The following is a 19,358-nucleotide window of genomic DNA, read 5'->3' as shown; positions in this document are numbered from 1 at the left end:
GGAGCCTTCCTTAACAGAAAAGCTGTTGTGAAACTTGGGGCTTCTGACTGGACATGGTGGTGCACTCTAATTTCAGAACCCGGGAGGCAGAGAGGCAGGTGGATTTCGGTGACAGTAAAAATCCTGTCTTAGAAAAACTAAAACAACAACAAAAAGAGGTGGTTCGGAAAGATCCTACCCATCTTGGAATTCAAAATTCAACCTTAAAACGGCATTAATCTTCTAGACTCAACTTCACCTCTGGGTGGGTTCTACGTAAGAAACAGAAAACTTCCACGGACCTGTTTCCCTTGTCTTTAAAATGGGCAGACACGGCTGGAGCTGGCAAGCGTCCACATCATCCGCGCGCTATCCTTCAGCGCGGAGCCAGCGTAAGGACCCTTCCCCGGGGCCAATTCTAACATCCTGTGTGCATCAGCACCTAAAGCCTTTAGTGCCCCGGCGCCGCGCGCTTGTGGGCACGGGTGCACGAGGGAACGCTCAAGTCCCATAGCCTGGAGATCGTACTCGCCCCCGCCTCCCACGCGCGAGCTACAGGGCCCACGCGGAGGGCGGGCCGAGCCGGAGCCTTTGTGTTCAAACCAACCAATGGGCGGCGACGGAGGGCGGGGCGGGCCTGCTGGGCCCGGCCAATGACTTGTGGGCTGTCAGCGTTGACTGACAGGCGCACACATACACACTCGGCCACGCGCGCACCGCCCTGCCCCACTCGCGCAGCGCGGGCCCCCGCCGGTCGCATTGTCCGCTCACCGACCCCGCGCCGTCCCGCATCTCCGCTCCGCGTGCGTCTCAGCCCCAGCCCCGGGCCCAGCCGGGCCCAGCGCGCGGCGCCGCCCGGGGGACTCTGACGCGGGAAGAGCCACGCAAGGTAAGGAACCGGTTGGGCCCGCCTCCTACGGCCCCGCGCCCGCCTGACCTGGGTCGCCGTCCGGCTGAAGCGCGGACCTGCGCCTTTCTGTCCGGCCAGGCTGGGCCACTCCAGTCCCCGAGCGACGCACGCCCCGGGACACTCGCGGGCCGGCGCCCTGACGCATCGCGGTCACGGGGAGGGCGCTGTCCCCAGGCGGGACTTCCCCAGCAGCCTCCGGGGAGGAGAGCAGCCAAGACCCAGCCGCCCCAAACCGGACCAGGGCAGTGCCATAGGCCGAGTCCTGGCACTGGAAGTTCCCAGCCTGCGCCACCACCGCCTGTCACAGTTATGGGGGGCGGGGGAGGGCCCATTTAGCTCAGTCCAAAACAACCTAATCCAACCAAAACAAAACAAAGCCTTTGCGCGCCGGGGTGTGACTTAGAGCCAGGACAGAGGGTGAGCGCCTGGAGCACTTTTTTGTGTCCCAGGAGAAATGGAGTGGAAATGTCACATATAAGATTCCCCAGGACAGGGGCCATGTCTTTCAGAGGCCAAGGCTCTGAAGTAGGAAAGGATGTTTTATTTGAGGGTTTTGTAACTAATGGAGGGATGGAGGAGTGTCTATCCCCGGGGCTCCCCACGGTAGACCTTTGTGATCTTGTGTAACCTGGATGGCCGCTGTGGTTAACTATTTTGTGACAACAGGATGAAGTAAGAAAGTTAAAGATAAGGTCCACACTGCTCCGGAAGCGCAGAGAGATGGCACACAGGCAGTGTTCAGTGCCCCACCTCTCCTCCACTTTCTCAGAACCTTTAGATTCTTGCAACAGCGGCATGGGTACTGTATAAACATGTTGAAGTCACCCCCTGCCCCCGCAAAGGCTTCATGTGCTACAAGGGGGCAGGGGTTAAGAGGTGGTGGGTGTGGGCATTTGGAGCTGTCAGGTGGGGATGGCAGTCATGGGTGGAACTACCTTATAAGGACTGGAATACAACCCAGGGCCAAGGCAACTTCCTGCTTTGGCGACTACCACTTGGTCCCTTTACCAACACCAGTTAAAGAGAGTGAAAGATACCAAATGGGCAACCCACCTGGGAAGATGCCAGTTAGCCCAGACAGGAGGCTACTTGTCTTTCTAGCTGGATGAACCTGACCTTCTGGTTTCTGTGGTCGGGGTTTGGGTGTGTTTCCCACTATGGGAGGGCAGTATCCACCAGGAATATCAGAAGCAATACAAAGTCATAAATACCAGGAACTCTTTTTGGATGGGCTTGGAATCTAGAGTGTAATAATGCTAGCTCAGGCTTGGTGAGACTCCTATGTTGATATTCTGAGATTTGAAATTGGGTCCCGGCGCTGAAAGATTTATCTTCACTCATGTAGTGGAATAGTGGAAGGCTGTCTATGGCCAGGTCTTTTCACCTTGGCCTTCTTATCAGTTTCGCCCCACCCCATGTGGTGACTCTGACTGTCCTATAGGCCGGACTGACTGCAGCACCACATAACAGCTCCACCTTCTGCCTTACTTCGTTAACAAATATTCGTTGTGTAACCGCTATGCAACCACGCAGTTCACAGCTATGTTCCAAGCGTGTGCTAAATGGAGCTGTAATTCTTCCCAAACAACTTGCAAACCTTCTGATGGAGTGCAAATGTCCAGGCCCTGAAGCCTGTCAGGTCTAAGCAGAGAGACCTGGCTCTCATCTACAGACCAGCATCCCAGGTTCCTCCCTGTAGATGGGTGATGACGGCCGCCTTGCTTGTGCCAGGGTCATTAATGAGGAATTAGGCAGCCAGTAGTCATTTATCATTGTCATTGTCACATCAAGATGTCACAGCACAGTGTGCTTGAGGGGCTGCAGAATATGGTGGGAAGGGTTTCTGCAGTCAGAATGTAGCTGGGTCTGTGAACCAGAGATTGTGACTAAAAAGAAGGAAAGGATAGGGTCTGGAGAGACGGCTCGGAGGTTAAGAACAATGGCTGCTCTTCCAGAGGACTCAGGTTCAATTCTCAGCACCCATATGGTGGCTTATAACTGTCTAGAACTCTAGTTCCAGGGGCTCTAACACTCTCACACAGACATACATACAGAAGAAACACCAATGCACATAAAAACAAATCCATAAAAAAGGAAAGTGTGCCCCATGGAAGGGTAGTGATGTATATGAGACTGGACAGCTGGAGAGAATAAAGCACTGGCTGGGGGTTGGGGACTGGAGGGCACACCCCAGGAAGTAGTGCCTGTCAAGTGTCAGGCCCTGCTGCACCTCAGAGGTCGAGCAAGGCCTGATTCTGGCTCCCACAGAACTCAGTGCCAAGGAAGATTAAGACAAGCAACCTATAAATTAGGAAGCCTGTTAAAAGAGCCATGGAAGAAGCTCCCTGGGTCCTTAGACAGGGGTGAGGGGAGATGCCCTCGAGCACAGGGTTGCTCTGCCTAAGTACACAGGGCATCTGTTCTCCCCACACCTTATATGTTGCCCTGTCTGCCTTCAGAAGAAGGGTCTTCACCCGCCCCATCATGTCAAGACGAAGCCAGCGCCTCACACGCTACTCCCAGGATGACAACGACGGTGGCAGCAGCAGCAGTGGAGCGAGCTCCGTGGCAGGAAGCCAGAGCACCGTGTTTAAAGACAGTCCTCTCAGGTAGGAGCAGAGCAGGCGGCCCTCGCTTTTGCTGCTGTTGTTGTGGATGGAGACAAGAGGGTTGGTTCTGTCTGGCTTTACTCCTGTGAGGATACCCTGAGCCAGGATGCTGCCTTCTCTACTCACTGTGAGCGCAGGGGCCACCCAGCTTCCGGTTTAGTGAGCAGGAAGTGGGGAGAAGCAGCTTCACAGAAAAGCCAGGCAGGAAACAGAGTTGTAAGCTGGGCTCACTGCAGCCAGTTGACTATGGACAGGTGTGGGGTTGCAGCCACCTTCCCCAGGCCCACGCTTCACAGCTCACCAAGTGGAGAGCCTCAGTCGCTGGCTAGTGGCTTGGGGCAACATGCCTTGTCATTCTGCCTCCCTGCAGCTATGAGCCATGAGGCCCTGTCAGGTTTGTCCAGATTTCCAGTAGGTTACGGAAACTCCAAGTCCCCCTAGGAAGCATGGGAAAACGTTTGGCTTTGAGGTTAGGAACCTGAGTTGGACGCTGTCTCTGTCTCTGACTGACAGGCTTGCTCATCTCTGATGAGATTCAGAGATAGATACTGGGAGCAGAAAAATACCTGTGCTGGAAGTAGTTGGGTTGTTGGGTGCCTGGCAACAAGGCTTTCCCACACAAAATGGGATCACAAGGGTTGTTGGCTTCCCATTCCTGGCTGGGCTCACCCCCCACCCCCCCCATCTTTCCCTTCATGGCTGTTCCACAGGACTTTGAAGAGGAAATCCAGCAACATGAAACGCCTGTCCCCAGCTCCACAGCTGGGCCCCTCCTCTGACTCCCACACCTCCTACTACAGCGAGTCTGTGGTTCGAGAGTCCTACATAGGCAGCCCCCGGGCTGTGTCCCTAGCCAGGAGCGCCCTACTGGATGACCATCTACACAGTGAACCCTACTGGAGTGAGTACACCAGATCTCGCTCCCGAGACCTGCTCTCCAAATTCCTCCCCTCTCAGTGTTCCCAAGGTCCCTTGGAGGACGATCCCTGAAGCACCCCTCAGCTCCAGGCCCACCAGGGTGGTGGCTGTGAGCGCTCAGCAGAGCCCCTATCTCCTGCCAGGTGGGGACCTTCGGGGGAGGAGGAGGAGAGGAACTGGTGGATCTGAGAGCAGCAAAGCCAATGGGCTCACCACAGAGAGGAAGGCCTCAGAGGACTTTTTCGGCTCTTCCTCAGGCTATTCTTCAGAGGATGACCTTGCAGGTAGGTGCTGCTTTGTTACCCCATGCCAGTGGGCTCTGGGTCAACAGGGGGCAGAGGGCAAGGGGCATCCTGACAGTATGAGATGACCTCACATGTCACAGGCCTTGGGCACTTCACAGCTTCCCTGAGAGCTGGGGATAGAGTTTCTTTCATTGGTAGAGAACTTGCCTAGCAAACATGGAGCCTTGGGAGGGTGTGTGTGTGTGTGTGTGTGTGTGTGTGTGTGTGAAGCTGTCCCTCACCTAGGACTCTGTGTGTCCATAGGATCCTCCTCCACTGGTCTGTGAGTAACCCAGAACCCACACCACTATGTTTTAGACAGTTTTTTCTGGGGCTCACACATGGTTAATACTCAGTAATTTCTGATACATGTCGGAGCAACAATCCTAGAGATTGTTGGCAGGGTGAGGGTGCAAAGGGCGAATAAAATGTCAAGGCCTGGGGACTTAGTTCAGGAGGCACAGTGCTAAAGCAAGCACAGGTCCTAGGTTCAATCCCCAGCACCAGGAAAAAGATGTTGGACACTTCGTATCTCCTCACTTCACAAACTGTGCTATTACGGAGCTACGTTTGTTTTCTCCCCTTTCCTGCAGGCTACACAGACTCAGACCAGCACAGTTCAGGGTCAGGGTTAAGGAGTGCAGCATCTCGGGCCGGCTCCTTTGTCTGGACTCTGGTCACTTTTCCAGGTGGGTGCTGGCTGTGTGCTAGACTTCCACACTCTGTGTCTGTGACTGGGCACCCAGGCTACAGGGTCGGGGAAGGCTTGCAGGGGAGTCATCACTGGAAGCCAAGGGCTGTGGGAACCCCCTAGCAGACTTGAGCAGGAGCCACCTCGGAACAGGCTGAGTTATAGGAAGACTGTGGGCTTGGAGGGCGTCACTATGGATTGGGACAAAGGGGGCTTGGCAAGGGTTGGGCAAGAGAGCACACAGATGGGGAAAGAGCAGTGTGCTAAATACGACCAAGTCTTAGTTTCAATGGCCACTTTTCAGGACGCCTCTTTGGTCTTCTCTACTGGTGGGTTGGCACCACCTGGTACCGCCTGACAACTGCTGCCTCCCTCCTGGATGTCTTCGTCTTAACCAGGTGAGTGAGATGCCAGCCTTGATGAAGAATCAGAAGGACGTGCTCCCACAGGGCTGAACAGAGAATCTAAGCTTGAATGTGGTCCACTACTCCTTGAAGGTTTCCCAGGCTGTGTAGCTTTTGGCTTAGGCGGGTTTTCCCTCCTAGTTGATTACTTTCTAGCAGTACTCTGTGACACAGGTGCTTCACCTAGATCCTTCCAAAGGACACCGGGACCCTTCCAGTCCTCAGAGAAAGGGTGGCTTTGCTCCCACTGGCAAACTGAGACACTAACCAAAAAGAGCGGTTCTCAGAAGTCCTGCCTCTGTCTTAGACCTGTGACAGGCTGTGTTCCAGAAGTCCTGCCCATGACCAGAAGTCATGAAGAGATATTGTCTGAGGCTGCTGTGGGGTCATTCCCTAAGTTCCCAAACCAGCAGGATAGACATTAAGGACTGTGTTCCCTGGGCAGAGAACAAAGGCTAGACTAGGAGGGGGTCAGGGCACCTCTGCCAAGCACATGTTGGGAACCATGACTAGAAAGCCAGAGCTACATGGGGAGTCCAGGTCAGCCTGGGCTACCTATCAAACCCCTTTCTAAAATATATATGTGGGGTGAGGGGATGCGGCCGGCTAGAGGCTCAGCTCAGCATGTAAGAGCACTTCCATGGGACCTGAGTCCAATTTCTAACACTCACATGGTGGCTCACAACATAATGTAACTTCAGTTTCAGGGACTTTTAAAGAACCTGTACTCACCTGGATACACACACACACACACACACACACACACACACACAAAGTTTTAAGGTTCATAGAACCAAAATTTCCCTATAACTCTTAGGATCTACAGGTACCATTCTGGTGGCCTGTCTGATCTCGGTCCCATAGGAAGCCCGAGGGTACATATTTTAACTCTAGTTCAGAATTCTAGAAAAGTCCCAAGGGACTGAGTGCAGAATGGAGGCCTAGATCCCACTGACGTCTGCCTTCTGTCTGTCCTCCTGAGGTCCAGGCACTTCTCGCCGAACCTGAAGAGTTTTCTGTGGTTCCTTCTGCTCTTGCTACTCCTGACGGGTCTGACCTACGGTGAGCAGGGGTGGAAAAGAGGGAAGGCAGAGGCAGGGGTAGGGTGTGGCAGAGTCAGGGCTAATGGTGATCCAGTGGACCATGCAGAGCCTTGGGCCTGACTTTCCTACCCGCCCCCAATTCCACCCCAAGTCCTCTACTGACTCAGGCTGCCCTGTCTGACAGTGTCCCAGGGCTGAGGGGACATGTCTCACCTCTGACCTTACTCTTGCTATAGTACAGGGAGCTTCTGGGAGGAACACGCCCCCGACAGCTACTTTCTGGGTAGTGAGCAAGAACTCTGAGCTATTATTAGGAGCAGCTATTTTCCCTCTATTCCAAATCAGGACAGAGTCTCTGTGACTGGATTGTTTTTACAAGATCAAGTGAAACCTTTGGCTGCCTTTAAGCTAGAAACAGCCAGAAAGGCATTGGTTGAGATCGTAAGAGCTGCCTACCCACAGCTCTACCCTGTTGTGCCTGCCACAGGACCTTCTTGTCTTTGCCTTGTGTGTTCCGCTTCTCATTGGACAATTTAACTGAGTTTCCGGTTTCGTGTGACTTGGCTATGTAAACCTAGGAACAACTGCAGAGCAATGCTTTATTAGTGGTTTTTTTTTTTTTTTTTTTTCTTTCTTTCTTTTGAGACGGGTTCTCTGTAACCCTGGCTGTCTGGAACTCACTCTGAACACCAGGGTGGCCTCAAACTCACAGGTCTGCCTGCTTCTGCCGCCTGAGTGCTGGGATTAATGATGTGTGCTACCACCACCCAGCTTCTTTTATTAATAAAAAGGGCAGGACATTTTTCCAAATGTTGATTTCCTTTTTGTTTCCCGTTACAAGAACAACTTGTTCCTATTCAGTGGAAACTGGGCATCACCCTTAAAGTGACATTACCTTATTACTCATGGCCGTGCAGTGTTTACCCTGCCAGCCCTTTCCCAGGTGTTAAGCACAGCTCAGTCTGAGCTGTATCAATTCTTCGTGGTTGATAGAGACGATGTCACCACCAGAGCATGTGAAGATGGGAGGCAGGAGGGCCCAGACCTGCTCAGGGAGTGTGAGATTATGTCCACTTGGGACCTCAGGCCTAGTGGCTTGTGTATGCTCCCTTCCCCTTCCTGCTCATGGCTGATAGTAAGAGGCAAATGTGAAATTAGGCACTGTTTCTCTGTGGCTACAGTCTTGGGCCCCAATCCTGGGCCCCTGCACCTTGAAGCGAGTGCTGTGTTCTCTGTGATGCCCAGCCATGGAGCCAGGGAGCTGCTAAGCCCACTCACAAATGCCACTCGAGCCAGCTAACCCTTCTGGACAGGGCAGTCAAGGCTAGTTGTTGTCAAAACTCCCAGGGAACTGTTCACTCAACTGTGAGGGTGTCCATCCGGGCCTGGGCTCCACCCCTGAGACTCTGTAACTAGTAAAGGAAGTTGCTTTCTCCTAAGTCTAACTGTCTGCAGAATGAATTAGGACATCGGGAGTGAGGTGTGAGCATGAAGGTGCTGTGAGGCCATGGGCTGTCACTTCCACCTGTGGTAGAGCAAGACTCACAATGTGTGACACAGGCTGTGACCAAGAAGATTCTAAGTACTCTCTCCATGTGCCTAGGTGCTTGGTATTTTTACCCTGTAGGGCTGCAGACATTGCAACCCGCGGTGGCCTCCTGGTGGGCAGCAAAGGAGAGCAGGAGGCAGCCCGAGGTGTGGGAATCCAGAGATGCCTCCCCGAAATTCCAGGTGAGTCTGAGGGTGGGGAGCACACTTCTCCAGCCTGGCTTTGCAAGTTGGAGAAGTCACACAAAACTCACACAAAGCCAGAAAACTACAACACCCTTCCTGCGCTGTTTGTGGTCATGGGGGAGCTAACTTTCCTCTAAACACAACTCAACAACCCAAAAGTTATGTACATCTTCAGAAAGCAGAAGGAAGGGGCTGGCAAACGGTCTTGTTGCTTTCTAACGCGATTTCTCCATACCGCCACGGCTTCTGTGTGTAACATCCTGACCAGGTACCTCCCACCCCTCCCCCAACCTATACTGTGGCTTAAGACTTCAAGTATGTAGTAGCTGTGAGTCTGGAGGGACCAGTGGGCCCTTCTGGGCTATGCCAGGACAGTCTATGATAGTTGCTTAGTCGGCCAGCAGGCCCAGGCCCTCATAGGGACAACTGCCCCTACCTGATCTTTGTTCACCTGTCAAGCTAGCCTGGGCTTGCTCCCATAGCAACTCAGTTGTGTTCTAGGAGGGCAGCCTGCTAGGTCACTCTGCAGAGGCTGCAGTCATGGGGGTGAGAGACAGTAGTCAGTGTCTTGGGTTAGGGCAGGTCTAGGGTGTGCTCTCTAGGGGCCTGCACAGTTGAGGGTGACATGTGGACATATAACCAGAATGTAACAGAAATTCAGGTCACCTGAAACTCTGTCCCAGGGCTGGGGTGCTGGTTCAGCGCACAACATGCTTATGCGATTGTGAGATCTGAGTTCATATCACCAGTTTGACTAGCACAGGCCGGTCACCCTGGTGCAGGAGTGGTGGGGTGGAGGCAGGTGGATCTCCAGGGTTTGCTGTCAATCCAGCTGAAGTACTGAGCTCCAGGTTCAATGAGAGGGCTTAAAAAATAAAGCGGAGAGCCATAGAGGGAGACATCTAATGTCACCCTCTGGCCTCTGCTTCAGCATGCACAAGCAAGTGCACCTGCACATACATGTGCACACATACATACATGTGTGCACACACATGTTGAAGTTAAGATCTGCTTCTTTTTCCTAGTCTCATGCTCCTAGAAATAAGACTCAGACTCAAAATATATTTATAAATACCTTGGCCATATAGCTAGGGTCTTCTCTGACTAGATCATCAGTAAAATAACCCAATTATTTTAACCTACATTCTGCCATGTGGCTGGTTACCTGTGCTTGGGTACTTCGAGTCTTGTCTCCTCACATCTTCCCTGGGCCGATCTCCTGTGCCTGACCTATTCCAGAATTCTTTCTCCTTCCAGATGTCCCACCTCCTATTCCTGCCTAAGCCATAGGCCATAGACTTTAATTAACGGGTGATGCATCCATATAGTACACAGATATTCTTTGTATACACATGCTTACACCATACACAAGAACATGGCACACACACAAACTTCTTGGTCTTAGCAGGGCATGGTGGCTCACATCTGTAGTCCTGGCACTTGGGAGGCTAAGGCAAGAGCATCACATGTCTTTGCAGTCAGCCTGGGCTACATAGCAAACTGTAGGACAGTCTGGACTAAGAGTGAGCCCCTTTCCCCCTACCCTCCAAATTCTTAGTCCTCTAGTGAAGTGAATGTCACCTGTATCAGCTGAATTAAGCTCGCCACATTTTAAATATGTTCCAGAACAGTGTGGTCTTATTTCTTTTTTTTTAAATTTTTATTTATTTGTTTACTTTATGTATATGAGTACACTGTAGCTGTCTTCAGACACACCAGAAGACAGCATCAGATCCCATTACAGATGGTTGTAAGCCACCATGTGGTTGCTGGGAATTGAACTCAGGACCTCTGGAAGAGCAGTCAGTGCTCTTAACCCCTGAGCCATCTCTCCAGCCCCTGTGATCTTATTTCTTAAAATGATGACATATTCTGTCATCTGCAAATTCCTTTTAAAATCTATTCTTGAAGAGATGAGGGGCAATTCAGTCTTGGGCCATCTTTCATGTGACAAGGGTAAGCAAGGCCAGCAGTGCACAGACAGGATCTGCTTGTGGGAAGACTCAGTGAAGACAGCTGCTTCAGAGAGGGGATGGCAGAGGCGGGGCTGGACCGGCTGGGAATGGGATTCTGTGCTTGCTGCCTTTGGAGTTGTGCAAGCACGTTTAAAAGAGAATGTCTAAAACCCGAGACCTCTGCCCCAAAGTCCTTTGCCCTTTAAGGGGCAGTTGGTAGATTGTGTTTTGTAATTTCCCTTGGCAAAGATTTTGTTGTTTGGCCAACAATAGTCCTCATATTCATGACATACTATCAGGTGCCACCCTTGGGTCTGATGGCTGTTACTACATCTTCTCTAGGGCATTCATTTAAACGAAGAAAATGCAAAGCCTTCAAACATTTCCTTTTTTGGTATAGTTATCTATGGAAGAGTAAAAGCACTTGAAAGCCAAGAGCTGCCCCCCCCTTATCCAGATCATGGGGTGGGGGCTGCCTAGTTGGGCCCCTGTGACCATCCTACAAATTCACAAAATGTTCCCGGCCAGTCCCTGTGCTTAGACTCCCCCTCCCAGCCACCTTTCCCTCCATGTTGGGATCTGATGGTAATGACATGTTGAGGGGGGCTGAAGGCAGGTAGCCCTCCTGTGGTGCATGCCCAGGGTCTCCTGTCAAATGCTGCAGCTACTAGCTATGTCCCAGCTGGTTTTGCCCTGTTTGTTTTTCCTAGAGAGAGTTTCACTAGCACTGGCTGTCCTGGAAGTCACTCTGTAGAACAGGCTGGTCTTGAACTCACAAAGATTCACTTGCTCTGCCTCCCAAGTGCTGGGATTAAAGGCCTGTACCACTGCCCAGCTGCCATGTCCCAGCTGTGCAGTCAGGAGATTTTTTTTCTCTCTGGGATTTTTTTTTCTGTCTGCCATCTGTCTCAGTGGCCATACTCAGGAAGCCTTGTGGTATGCTTCCCTGGGCTCATACCTCTGTTCTTTCCCTCTGGCCCCTCCAGGCTGAGCAGCGTATTCTCTCCCGGGTTCATTCTCTGGAGCGGCGCCTGGAAGCTCTTGCTTCTGAGTTTTCCTCCAACTGGCAGAAGGAGGCCATACGGCTGGAACGCTTAGAACTGCGGCAGGGGGCTGCTGGCCATGGAGGAAGCAGTAGCCTGAGCCATGAAGATACCCTGTCTCTCCTAGAAGGGTTGGTGAGCCGCCGTGAGGCTGCTCTGAAGGAAGACTTGCGCAGGGACACAGTGGCTCGTATCCAGGTGGGGGAACATCGTTGTCTGGGGGTGGGACTGCACATTTCGTAAAGGTGATGCCATAGAAAACCCTGACAGTCATATACAGGGCGTAGGAGGAGACAGTAGTGTGTCACTTAGGGCCATTTGCCAGGTACCCTGTCAAGATGAACCTGATCTATCTTCTGTGGTGGGAGTCACTAGCACAGTGCTGACACAAGTAAAGTGTTAGGCACAGGTGGTAGGTACTCCTTGTATTTCAGGGCCTTGTAGCATAGGGCCAGGAGCTGAAACTTGGGAGTTGAAGAAACCCTAGAAAGAACCCAGTTAGACCATGTCTAGTCACAAGTGTTCCTCCAAGGGCAACTGTCAAACCTTCTCTGTGTGGTGGTGCAGGCCTTTAATCCCAGCACTCAGGAGGCAGAGGCAGGCAGATCTCTGAATTCCAGGCCAGCCTGGCCTACAGAGGGAGTTCTGGGACAGTCAGAACTACATGGAGAGATGCTGGCCCAAAAGAAAACATGTAAAAAACACCCCCCCCCCCAAATCAACCCTCATATCTGGTAGGAAGAACTGGCTACCCTGAGGGCAGAGCATCACCAAGACTCCGAAGACCTCTTCAAGAAGATTGTCCAGGCCTCTCAGGTCAGTGGGCTCGGCATGTACACTGCACGTGGATCTCACCCACACTTACATCTTAGGTTCTACCATGGATGCTGCTTGGATGCTGAGTAGAAGGGTGTAGTCTTATGCCTTCTCTAGGGCCTGAACTTGCCACAGATAGATGTGCCACAGTGACCCGGGATGTGCATGGAACAAGGATGGTATTTGTGCTGGGTGTGTTTGTGCACAGGGAACGTACACTTACCTAGGTGGGAATGAGTCTGAGAAGGGCCGAGACTCACAGGACTTCACCTGCTTTGATCTTTGCTGAAAGGTCTGGGAGACGCTTTCAGGGGCTGTGGTTAAGCAAACACTCCCATATAGAACAGGCCCTCAGACATCTCTGAACTCATCCTGTCTTGTCCTTGCCCCTTCCTGCTGCTCCCAGGAGTCTGAAGCCCGTGTCCAGCAGCTGAAGACAGAATGGCAAAGGTAATGGCAGCCGTCTGGCCACGGCCTGCTCTGCCACCCCAGTAGGATTCTGCCTGGCTGGTTGAGACTTAGCTTAGGATCCTGCCTGTGGCCTCTAAGGTACAAGGCTGGTTGGTAAGGCCTGGGGGAGGCAGGGACAGGCATGGCAGTGAAACTGGAGCTCGTGGGCTGGTCTCTTCTGTATGCCTTCTGCTCTTATGACCTAGTTGTGAAGGCATGGCAGGCGGTGGCATTGTGAACTGTGCTGACCAGGCCTACAGAGAATCAGGCCAGAATTAGCTGTGAGACAGGCAAGCCCAAGCTCCTGGGCTATGTTCTCCTACCAGACTCCCAGGGCAGCCCTGCTCCTTCACACACAGTGATGGACTTACGCCTTATGACTGGAGTCAGTCAGGGGTTCCTTGTCTTTCTTCAGCATGGCCTTACCTTGCTTCCTTCCATCTGGACCTAGCATGACCCAGGAGGCCTTCCAGGAGAGCTCCGAGAAGGAGCTGGGACGGCTGGAAGCCCAACTGGCCAGCCTGCGGCAGGAGCTGGCTGCCCTGACTCTGAAGCAGAACTCAGTGGCAAATGAAGTGGGCTTGCTGCCACAGAAGATCCAGGCTGCCAGGGCTGATGTGAGTGGGAGGTATCCAGAGCCCCACTAATCACCCTCCCCTCTGAGACCACCCACCCACTGGCAGGGGTGTCTGTCAGCTGGAGCAGTGTCTTTGGCCTGCTGTTCTGGGGCACATGCACAGCAGGCCTGGGCTCTGATCGCAGCCACTGTTCCCTGGAGAGAGTAGTTCCTGGCTTTAACATCTCTTCCAGGGGCTCCATCTTTCCCTTCTAGCTCTGCTTCCTCCTCCAGTGACAGCCCACCCACCCTGTCACAGCAGCCCTTGCCATTCTTGCAAGTTTCTTAGTGACACTGCCTTTGTCCGTAGGTGGAATCCCAGTTCCCTGACTGGATCAGTCAGTTCCTTCTTCGAGATAGGGGTGCCCGCAGCGGCCTCCTACAGAGAGACGAGATGCACGCTCAGCTGCAGGAGCTGGAGAACAAGATCCTTGCCAATATAGCTGAGATGCAGGGCAAGTCAGCCAGGGAGGCTGCAGCTTCCCTGGGACAGACACTGCAGAAAGAAGGCGTAGTTGGGGTGACAGAGGAGGTAAGGGACGACTACTCCCCCAACACACTGCTTTTTCCCCTGGAAGTCTTACACTGCCAGCTCTTCATGTGTATTAGGGCATGATAGATGCTCTGGGCTGGAGGTTCGAGTGTATATTCTGGGCCCAGTGTGGGTGGTGGAAGTGTACAAAACCTGCTTGGGTACCACTGGTTCTAGTCCAGCAGGGCCGGTACATGGATATGCATGCAGTACCTCTTATGCCCCATTCACATCCCACTGACTACCTGGGGCATGTTTTAGCAAGTGCACCGGATCGTCAAGCAGGCCCTGCAGCGCTACAGTGAGGACCGGATTGGAATGGTGGACTACGCCCTGGAATCAGGAGGTGTGTGCTGCCTTCACACTTCACCTTACCCTGGTCCTTAAACTGGCTAGGTCCCAGGTCTGCCAGGCAGCACAGTGCTAAGCACACAAGGCTTGAGACCAGCACAAACTAGACTCCCATCTAAGGCCAGGGATGGCTGAGGGAAGCCATGAGCCACTGAGTGGACCCCTGGCTGGGAATGGTTCTATGAGACTGGGTTAGAGCTAAGGGGTGGGCCTGAGGGACTTGTCCCCATGCTCTTGGAGACAGCAGTAGCAGTCTCTTCCCTGGCTGCCTCTTCAGCCCTGGAACCACCACCCGAACTTACTGGGCCTCCCCACTGTGAGTTTTAAAATCGTTCTTTCTTGTGACAGGAGCCAGTGTTATCAGCACCCGCTGTTCTGAGACTTACGAGACGAAGACAGCCCTTCTCAGCCTCTTTGGCATCCCCCTGTGGTACCACTCCCAGTCACCTCGAGTCATTCTGCAGGTGGGCACTCTGAACACAGTGGGGGATGCCCTGTCTCAGTCAGCCACAGCTGGATTAGAGGCCCTGTTCTGACATGCCTCCCACCCCCTTCAGCCAGATGTGCACCCAGGCAACTGCTGGGCCTTCCAGGGACCCCAGGGCTTCGCAGTGGTCCGCCTCTCTGCTCGTATTCGCCCCACGGCTGTCACCTTAGAGCACGTGCCCAAGGCCTTGTCACCCAACAGCACTATCTCCAGTGCTCCCAAGGACTTTGCCATCTTTGTGAGTACCTGATTTTTTACTGGGGTGTGTGGAGTCTTTGCTGAGAACTATGCTAGGTGGCTCTGGCAGTAAAGAGTTAGTGCATTAGAGAGAGCCAGGAGACCTGGCCCTTCAGCATAGCTGTGAGAGGGAGGTGGCCCTCTCTGACTTCTCCCTGCATGCTTTTCTGTAGGGCTTCGATGAAGACCTGCAGCAGGAAGGGACACTTCTTGGCACGTTTGCCTACGACCAGGATGGGGAGCCCATCCAGACCTTCTACTTCCAGGTACAGGGTTGTGTGCTTATGGGGTGGTACCTCACACTCCCAGTCAACAGCAGATCCTCCAGTATCCAGTATCTGCAATTCTGGGCAGAGGATTCAGGGATGGGTGTATCTTCCCACCCTGCCTTACTTCAGGGTATAGGGCAGAGATGATTTTCTCCTGTCAGGGACACAGATGGCAGCATCAGAGCTTTCTCATCAGAGGCTCGACTGAAGTGAGTTTCACTAAGGAAGGGTTATGACAAGGAAGTGACTGTGAAGGCTGTTCAAGATGATGGGTGTGCAGAGAGCTAGGGCCTCAGGTAGGGCACATGGGTATCAGATCTCCTGGGCCTAACAGAGGCAGATTCTGGAGCTAGGGATAGGTCAGTTCATTTTAATTCTTTTAAACTTAGTCTTGTGTGTACAAGTATTTTGCTGGTATATATATCTGTGCACCATCTGTGAACTGGTACCCAAGAGGCCAGAAGAGGGCTTTGGATCCCTTAGAACCACAGTTACAGACAATTGCAAGTTGCCTTATGAATGCTGGGAATTGAACCTGGATTACATGGAAGAGTAGCCAGTGCTCCTAACTGAGCCAGTTCTTCAGTCCTATAGCACTATAGCTTTAAGCGTAGAGTACAGGCTAGATACTTAGAAAAAAGCCCAAGTGTCCACAAGCTTCCTATGAACATTCTGTGCACTGATAATGCTAACCGTGACCGGATGAATTCACCTGTCTCAGATGAACTATGCTGGTCCTCTGGACTCAAGACTGTTCATATATGGCCCAAGGGCTGGCTCATCTGGGTAGTGACACTTAGGAACCCCGAAGTCCCCCAGGGCCTTTGGCCTGGAAATTCTGTCCCAGGAAAGAGAAACTTTAGAAATTCAGTTTTTTTTGTTTTTGTTATGAGCCCTAGGGCAGGAGACATCTGGCTGTTGGAGTGGCTCCTCACCCCACCCCTTCTGTTGCTGAGGTGTCAAAGGACTGTGACACTGAACCCCTTTTTTTCTACCTAGGCCTCTAAGATGGCCACATACCAAGTTGTGGAACTTCGGATCCTGACCAACTGGGGCCACCCTGAGTACACGTGTATCTACCGCTTCCGGGTGCATGGAGAGCCTGCCCACTAGTCTTTTGAGATCTTGTGCCTGTTGCAAGCCACGTGGGAAGCTCACCGTTCCCAGCATCTTCCCTTGCTCTGAGAGTAGTAGGTGCACAGCACCCCACCCCTGCCCGCACATGCTTGTTAGCGCTGACTTCCAGGAGCGAGAGCGAAGAGGCAGCACGTGTAGACTCCCTGCAAAAGCCAAGCAGCGGGGGTACCAGCAGGCCTATGCCTCTCTTCATCTCCCTTAGAGCTAGGCGCCTACCAGGGTGTATATATGTAGCATACTTTGGGGGACTGCGAGTCAGGAAGTAAGGTGGAGGGACTGGCACCGGTGAACTCCTGGTAGGTGCCAAAGCCATGGGTATGCCAAGCCAGAGTCCTAGGAATAAGCTGGGGGTCTTGTGGCCTTTTAGGACAGTCCTTAGCACTATGCAGCTGGGACTGTCCCTGGCAGGTGACTGGTGAATGACTCAGAGGCTGCAGTGCTCTTCCGGCATGGAAGGTACCATGGCCCATAGGAGCCCTGGAGTTTCTAGCAAAGGGGACAAAACCAGCTCCTGTGTGCCTCTGAGAACTACTGTATGTCTGTGCCAACCTAAGAGAGTCCCAGTGCTGGGGACCATTGCTTTTTCTAATGTGGGGTGAGGGTCTGTTTTCCATTCCTGCTGCATCCTGCCTGTGCTCCACAGCAAGCTTTCCATCCCCCAGGGAGGACCTAGCCCTGTCTTTGGGGCCTTTCTAGCAGGGTAGTCTAGAGGAGAGGGGAGATGACTTCGGGGGTTCTCCTGATCCAGTGCCAGTAGCCACAGTGTGGCTCAAGATATCAGGTAGAGGGGCTACACTAGCCCACCCTTCAGAGTGGCCCTTTCCACACTAAAGCAACTCCCTTGAGCTCTCAGCTCTTGCTTAGATTGCTTCCTTTCTGGCCTCTATCGTGGCAGTTGGACGGGGGCTGAGAGGGAGGAAGGCTGGCAGAAGTTACCTTGTGTGGGGAGGAGGAAGAGGCTTATAGATGAATGGCCCTGCTGTATTATATATAGAATTCCCGAGGTCTGGTTTTTTTGTTATTGTTTTTTGTTTTTAACTGAAAAAGCTACAGGCTTGATTTCTAGCCCCATTCTGAGGGGCACCGGCTGTTACCCAGTTTCCAGTTCTTGCCTCTGAGAGAGGTTTGGTCCTGCCTGGCCTATGGAAGAGGCCAGGAGGAGCTGCTAGGCAGGGGCAAGCAGAGGCCTGATTAAGTGTTCAGGCGAATGGCAACCCGTACAGCCCTGCCCTCGGGGCTTGTTTTGCACTCTCCTGTCACAAATGCTGCACTGTTGATTTTTTCAAAACAAAACAAAACAAAACTAAACAAACCTCTCCAGACTCCAATTTATGCCTATGCAAAAAATAAAGGATGCCCAGGATCCATGGATTGTGCTTTTTTTCTGGTTGTCAAAGAGCAACTCAGCTGCTCTTGGGGGATACAAGGGCCTGAATTCTTAGCCAAACTACAGTACCTAAAGCCTTAGTCCTAATGCTCAGAGACCCAGGCCTTTGGTTAAAACCACTGGACAAACTTGGAACCCCAGCTAAGGTCCACTACAGTGTTTCTGGATTTGAGGGCTGCCAGGAGGAAATGAGATAGCTTTAGGGGCTGTCAAGAACACCTCTATAGAGGAGGATTGGAGGGTGGGGGGGAGGAAGAAGAGGAAGAAGAGGCTTCCTTTCTGCTTAAACTCAGGCAGAGAGCCTCAGGCTGATAGAGGTATCTCCTGAAGGGCCAGGATCTGCCAAGACACCTGATGGTTGCCTAGATTCAGCTCAGGTGATGCTTCACCAAGCTGGAGGTGAATCCTACTGACCATGGAATCTTGCTCAGAGCTGGCCCTTGCCATGGCTGAGAAAATAAAAGCAGGAACTGGTCAGCAGGGAGGAGAGGGCACTGGCTAGAATACAAGTTGGCCCAGAGCTTGATCCAGAGCCCAGGGACACCCAGTCTGTACTCAGACCAAGGACATAAAACAGGCATCATGGGCAGAAAGAACCCCACCAAATAGCCCTGTAACTTGTCACCTACCACCAGGGCTCAGTGCCTCTGCCGCCTGCCCAGGTTCAAATCCTCTGAGCCTCTCAGAGTCTTAGCTTCACACCATTATCTGCCTAACTCTCCCCAAACCCAGCCACATACACCGCTGCACCAGGGCACATTCCTGTTCTAGCACCACAGTGCCAGGCACCGATGAGCCGGAACAGTGCTGCATGTGATGTGAGGACCTGGCCACCTCCACCCCACCCCGCAGCCTTAGTTCTAGAAAAGTTGTACACACAAGTTGCACATACAGAAGGCTAGGCCTTACACTTATGAGATTGACAGATTAGTATCTTTATTCTTTATTGACAACAAACAGGCTGGTATTTTCTCTAGATGGAGAACCAAGAGGGCTGAGTTCTGCAGGGACCTTTGTAGTCCCTATTAATGACAGTTCAACACTGAATTCCGTCAGTTCCTTTGGTCATCTACCTCCCCGAGGGGCAGAGTCCAGACTGGTAGTTATGGCTCCTGAACACAATAGTTCTAGTGACCACTAATGCTGAGGGCACAGTTAAGTTCTACTTTGGCCTGTTGCTGTAGGAAGTCAGAGCTGGCACTGTGCCATGCACCACCATGCTAAGGCCCCGTTACTACAAAGGCAGCAGCCTAAGTGAGCCAGAGCCACGAAGCACAGGTAAACAGCTGGAGAGAGAGGACTGCTCCCAGCTGGGCAAGGCTGCAGGGCGAGCAGGAACTAACGCCACAGCACACAGCCCTTCCTTGAGCTTCAGGGTTCTTGTCCTCTCAGACGGCAGCAGTGAATGTCCAGCTGAGCAAGCCCACCCACAGCAGCACCACACTGCCTTCAGCCTGTCCAGAGCACCTGGTTCCCTCACAAGCTCAATGATCCCTGATGTGAAGC

At 52.7% G+C, this 19,358-nt stretch overlaps 1 protein-coding gene across 3 annotated transcripts; it reads left to right on the top strand.

The window, feature by feature from the left end:
• The first annotated feature begins 645 nt into the window (after nt 1–645).
• On the top strand, nt 646–17,832 carry Sun2 (Sad1 and UNC84 domain containing 2). 3 transcript variants are annotated; one of them, XM_034516841.2, is made up of 18 exons: nt 646–868; nt 3,352–3,498; nt 4,209–4,399; nt 4,560–4,700; nt 5,294–5,389; nt 5,696–5,789; nt 6,778–6,857; nt 8,442–8,569; nt 11,514–11,768; nt 12,309–12,386; nt 12,793–12,836; nt 13,288–13,453; nt 13,763–13,984; nt 14,246–14,330; nt 14,684–14,799; nt 14,893–15,060; nt 15,233–15,325; nt 16,328–17,832. In XM_034516841.2, the coding sequence occupies exons 2-18, from the start codon at nt 3,374–3,376 to the stop codon at nt 16,439–16,441; spliced, it is 2,196 nt and encodes a 731-aa protein (XP_034372732.1). In that variant the 5' UTR covers nt 646–868; nt 3,352–3,373; the 3' UTR covers nt 16,442–17,832. The 3 variants fall into 3 exon arrangements, with proteins under 3 accessions (XP_034372732.1, XP_034372733.1, XP_034372731.1); XM_034516842.2 differs by having other exon boundaries at nt 3,349–3,498; nt 6,784–6,857; XM_034516840.2 differs by having other exon boundaries at nt 647–868; nt 3,349–3,498.
• The last annotated feature ends 1,526 nt before the right edge of the window (nt 17,833–19,358 follow it).

This window comes from Arvicanthis niloticus, chromosome 13 (assembly GCF_011762505.2).
Source record: "Arvicanthis niloticus isolate mArvNil1 chromosome 13, mArvNil1.pat.X, whole genome shotgun sequence".
Lineage (NCBI taxonomy): Eukaryota > Metazoa > Chordata > Mammalia > Rodentia > Muridae > Arvicanthis > Arvicanthis niloticus.
This window is presented reverse-complemented; position numbering and strand designations above follow the sequence as displayed.